Consider the following 6,000-nt stretch of genomic DNA (forward strand, 5'->3'; position numbering starts at 1 on the left):
TATCCATTGAAAAAATAATGAGTACGGGCATCAGTGAGAATCAAGACCTTCAGACCATACTTGTTGGGTTTATTTGGCATGTATATGCGAAACTTGACACGTCCTCTAAAACCTATGAGCATCTTATCAATACAGTTGTTATGGCACATACAGTACTGCTTCTGGCATTTGTTTATGAATTTATTGAAAATACCTGATATTGCTGCAGCAGGATCATTTTATTATTTTCTTTCCGCTCTTTCTTCGGGGTTTTCAAAACGTAGATAGTTCAAAATCACAGGTATTCTTTCCCGAGACATCACACAACGAAATATATCACAGCCACTGCCGTCTGTTGCAAATAAACACTCAATGTCCTCGTTGTTTCATTTGAAAACCGAGCTGTAGTATAATATGCCTAAAAAGGCTTCAAGTTCTATAATATCAAGGTCTTCCAGTTCCGGTTTATAGAACCGCTTATAGTTTCTTCCCAACTTAGATAAGTTTCGATTAGTATGTATAAGAATTTCAGCTAGAATGTCATTATCAATTAGACACCTCCATATTCGTGAAGGCGATGAACTTTTGCCCAACTGTTAGGCATCACCTGGTAAATACGAAACTGAGTTTCTGTTTCTCTGTTCTCGATCTCTGTACAAAAGGTTGTGACGACCACTCAAATCTATTTTTACCATAATAAGTCCTTCCATTCTCAATTTCTTCACCACTTTCAAAATCGGATATGTCAGACAAGTCACCACGAGCTCCCTCACTCATCTTCTAATACCGAATCTGTGTCATGCTCACTTTCAATGCCATTTACAGAGACACCTGATTCTTCCATATCGTTAACCCCACTTTCTACTTCGTTTGCCATTTTCGTATAATTTTCACAAACACTGACGTGGTGCCAAAATGACCCCTTTCAAACTTTAGATAGTTATAAACCCAATACCACACTACTTATAAGTGAATAAGTGAAACGATTGATATCACTGTAACGTGAAGTTAGCTGCGAGTTACAAACCTATAACAATGAAAATAAGAAATTGCGGGTAATTTGAATTTGGTCGGGGGACATGAGGGCAACACGTCAGTAGTAGAAGGTTATTGCTATTTGGTCAAAAAAATGCATTTCGAGAATACTCTTATCACTAGTGTTAAAACTATTCTCAACATGCTACTTTGTGAACATCATCTTTTAATACTCTTGAAAACCCTCAAAATGTCACTTTTCCTTTTTTATTTGTTTTCATCGTTCTACACATCGATTTTTCCATTGTTCCAGGTATAGCATCCAAGGCAAACATCTACATCATCTTCATCAGCACAACTCTTTTATCAGGCTCCTTCATTGGACGGTAACAACATCTGGTATGGTGAATGGAATCTACAGTAGTACATACAATCAAATGGAAAATCGCTGTGAAGGGGTGAAATTTGTGATACAAACTGACAACAATATGGAATGTTAATTGTGAGTGGAGTGTGTTACAGTGTTCAGAAGACAGCTTGCAAAAAATAGCTCAAGGAATGTTTTCGATGGACATAGTTGTACTAAGCTTCAATCAAATGTGTGAAAAATATATGTAGGATATCAAACTGAGAGGTGTTTTGGATGATGTTTTCCATAATCTCCATCCGTTATTATTTTAAGATGATCCAGACTCAATTTTTCGAAATCATGAAAGGACATATTAGATTTGATATTTTTCCATAGATTTGATGGTCGATTTCTCGACTTTCTCAGGAGTTTTCGATTGTCCAAATCTTTCTCTAACTATGCTCAATATATACCTGCAATGCACTGTTTGGAACCTTTGCTTAAGTAATGAATAATATTGGAGATTTATCCCAACTGCAAACAGTTCTTTTCAACACTTCTATACTCGACCAATCACCAAGTGGTCAAGAGGAAGATCAAACAAATAAATTCTTCTCCTGAAGATGATTACTTGGTGTTTGAAACACGTATGCGAGTATATTCCGAATGTGAGTATGACTACAGGGCTTTTCATGATGAGCGTTAATTAGCCGTTTCTGGCAAACTGTTCAACGGATCAACCTGAAAATTCCATAGTATGCATAAGTCAATATGACCTACACGCCTAAAATATTTTAGACGGAGCGGCGTTGTCGTTTAGAAGATAGAAATTAATTTCGATATTTTTTTTACCAAACATGAACTTTTATAAATGCTGATAATCTTGAACTCTCTTGTACTAAAACGATCAAATTTGAAATGGAGTGGAGTGATACTATGAGGATCTTCACTCCGAGTCATATTTTCATTTGCCTCATACAGGGTCTTCAAAAAATGCAGATACTTTGATCTCATGAAAAAATGAGTGGAACTCAATTTTTTCAAATGGAATACCTTGTATATTTCAACATTTTTGAGCTCTACATCCAATTTCAGATAAACTTCGTTCAGATATATTTCTATTTTGAACCGTTTTCGAGATAAACTGTTTCGAACGGAAATTGACATTGTTTCCTTGTTCATCACTCATTTTTGTAAAACAGATTTCGTTTGATGTTTCTCAATTAGTCACAGATAATACAATGAAAAGATGATTAATAAAATACTCCTCAACCATCGAATGAAACTTCTCTTCAAACAATAGTTTTATTAACGCTGTAATACGAACTGAAAATAATAAACCCATAAATTAATGAGTTGATTTAATCGTCAGTGTATTTCAGAATATGTTCGAACACATCTCCACCTCTACTTGAACAAACATGTAATCTCTCCAAAAGATTGTCATGTATAGCGCTTCTGATCAAGTCGGGAGTCAAACTATTGAAAGCAGTTGTAACTCTCGATTTCATATCTTCCATTGTTGTTATTGGAGTAGAGTAAACCATATTTTCAATGAAACCCCACACGAAATAATCTAATGGAATGCCATCTGGTGTTCTAGGAGGCCAAAGAAAAGGTCCATTATTACCAATCCATCTGTCTTCGAAGATTTCGGTTAAAGCTTCGCTGACTGAATGAGAATTATGGGATGGAGCACCATCCATTTGGTACCATACACGTTCTCTTCCTGGTCCATTATTTAAAATCATTGGAATTCCATTCCTCAGTAAATCTTCATATTTTTATGCATTCAAATTATCATCATAAAACTCGATATAAAAAATTGACTCATTCTTTATGGCACAAAATACATTGAATTGTCATCTTTCTTGAAAACCCCTTTGGCGGACAATATGGGGATTTTCTGGCGCCCAATAATGACTGTTGTGTCTATTGAAAACTCAATTTTTTGTGAACTTGGCCTCATCTGTCCATATGATATTGTCAAGGAAATGTTCATCCTCTTGAGTCTTAACAAGTAACCATTCAAAGAATTTCACTCTACGAAGTAAATCAGTCTCTTTCAAATGTTGGACACAGTAGAACTTATAGGGATGCCATTTATGCTTATTAAGAATTCGACAAATTGTCACGTAGGGTATACCTATCTCCCTTTCAGCCTCGTGCAGAGGAGCATTTGGAAATGCATGAAAGTATCCCAAAACTGTTATACCATTGTCATTATCATCCACTTTAGTCTTCTTACGAATGATTTTTGGACGGAAGGTTCCATTCAACCTACAGTTTTTTAGTAGTCGATTTATCACATTAATATTCGGCTTCGGAAGTTGTGGATATCTTTCATGAAATACTCGGCATGTTCTACTTGCAATTCTATTGCACTCACCATAAATTATCAATAAATTCAAGAAATCTTCATTACTGTCACCTAATGTTGACATTATTCTATTATAATTGGTAGCTATCACAATCAGTCAAAACCACCAACGAAAGTCTGACGTTAAATAATTGGTTTATTTATTTTTCCAAAGCACACTATTGAAAAATATCAATGTGTACTATTGTACGTTAGAGACCAATACCTCAATGTATAAAAATTGTAACTTTTTCTAAGGTAGGTACAAGCCAATTTCGAATTGACTGATCTGAGACAGTTAAAAAACTGGATCAAAAAGAAATATTACTAAGTATAAAAAAATGTTGAATATCCAAAATAAGTGATGAATTCAAAAAAACGAGCAAGAAAACCTAGTCAGTTTCCGTTTGAAACAGTTTATCTCGAAAACGGTACAAAATAGAAATAGTATTATCTGAACGAAGTCAATCTAAAATTGGATGTAGAGCTCAAAAATGTTGAAATATACAGGGTGTTCCATTTGAAAAATTGAGTTCCACTCATTTTTTCATGAGATCAAAGTATCTGCATTTTTTGAAGACCCTGTATGAGGCAAATGAAAATATGACTTGGAGTAAAGATCCTCATAGTATCACTCCACTCCAATTGAAATTTGATCGTTTTAGTGCAAGAGAGTTCAAGATTATCAGCATTTATAAAAGTTCATGTTTGGTAAAAAAAAATATCGAAATTAATTTATATCTTCTAAACGGTAATAGATAGGTATAGGGAAATAGGAATTTGTTGACAAAGTGATAATGAATCATATTTGAAAAATCAAAGAAGCCGCTACTTTATAGTAGAAGCGACAACGCCGCTTCGTCTGAAATATTTTAGGCGTGCATATTGATTTATGCAAACTGTGAAATTTTCAGGTTGATCCGTTGATTAGTTTGTCAGAAACGGCTAATTTACGCTCATCATGAAAAGCCCTGTACAATAATCGAGGTAGCATAAATATGAAGTAAAACATCACAGAACACCTACCCCATTAGAACTACAGGAAACTGTAAAAAAAACACTATTCGATTAGTTGGCCTCTTTTCGTATTTTCTGTAACTCTCAAGTAGGAGTCGGAGTTATTCGACTCGTGAGACTTGTGACTGCGAACAATCAAACCGTGAAATAATTTTTCTTGAATATAAAAGTGTATATAGTATTCGAAAGAAACTGAAATATGTAATTCTTGAAGCTGAAAGTTCAGTTCATCAGAGATATCGAATTTGCTAATTTCTTCGTATTGACAAGAGTGGATCAGATTCCGTCTTAAGAGAAGATGTTCCAACAAAAAATTATCAATTATCATACTAACTGAAGACACTAATAAACTCTAGCAAACCATATCAATCATGTATAATTTCCCATCAATTCCTCATTTTTGAAATATCAGGGGGATGTGATATAGGAGAATTCTTATCCTTTCTGATCCTGGCGATTCTGTTTTGATGCAAGTGATGTACTGTATTTCACGAATGAAAAAAAATTGGAAAAACTTGAACAGATAGATTTGCTCAATACATACATCATACAAACAACTACTTCAAATAATGTTGCTAGGCTTCTTTTGTTCAGTCCTCTCTCCATTTACTACAATGCAAAATTTGAATGTTTTCCTTTTCATTGTAGCATAAGATTCTAGTCAAGATATCCTGATGAATTGGAAGCAATTAATTAGTATGATAAAGAAAATTATGTGGTTAATGTACAAACTTTGTTACCCAATGTGAATCCCAAAGTACATATAAATAAATTTGTTGAAATTACTTTGTATTTTATCTTCTCCGTGTTATTATTTTCAGCTTCACTGGATAAGACAGCTGATTTCATTTTGAAGTACATCATGTTGTTCAGATGATTCTGAATCGAACCAAAAATAGGTCTACATAAAAAGCGAAGCAAGAAACTTTTAGATCCAATATCTATTGAATTGGAAAACTAAACTGATTTAGTAGGTGGTCAGGAAAAAATCTAGTTGCAGTTGTATTGGTTTGAATTTTCGGTGATATGATGACTACCGCATGATCAGTAGGTAAAATTCATATAGTAGGTATGGAATATTTTTTCAAATATGACTAGCATTATTTTTTGCTTCGATCGAAAAAAAAAATATATGGAAAAAATACTAGGAAAATGTGTTTGGAATAAAACATACAATCCGAACTTCACTGTTTAAGAACTCTTTCATTTTGAAAACTACATGTATGTGGAATGAATTTTCTGTCATCCCCCTGTCTAGGGGTGTCAAAAGCTGGTTAAAAATTCGAAACTTATGCGAGCCAGGGACTGATGGCCTTGCGGC

General features: G+C 34.2%; 1 protein-coding gene across 1 annotated transcript in view; it reads left to right on the forward strand.

The window, feature by feature from the left end:
- Positions 1-2,079, forward strand: part of LOC111515897 (uncharacterized) — a 258,991-nt gene extending 256,912 nt beyond the window's left edge. The window contains exon 6 of the mRNA XM_074177477.1: positions 1,268-2,079. Within this exon, the coding sequence (XP_074033578.1) occupies positions 1,268-1,344 (77 nt within the window). The 3' untranslated portion in view covers positions 1,345-2,079. The remainder of the gene's footprint in view (positions 1-1,267) is intronic.
- The last annotated feature ends 3,921 nt before the right edge of the window (positions 2,080-6,000 follow it).

Source organism: Leptinotarsa decemlineata, unplaced genomic scaffold (assembly GCF_025532065.1).
Source record: "Leptinotarsa decemlineata unplaced genomic scaffold, Ldec_3_MD MMD2_tig00002974_RagTag_RagTag, whole genome shotgun sequence".
Lineage (NCBI taxonomy): Eukaryota > Metazoa > Arthropoda > Insecta > Coleoptera > Chrysomelidae > Leptinotarsa > Leptinotarsa decemlineata.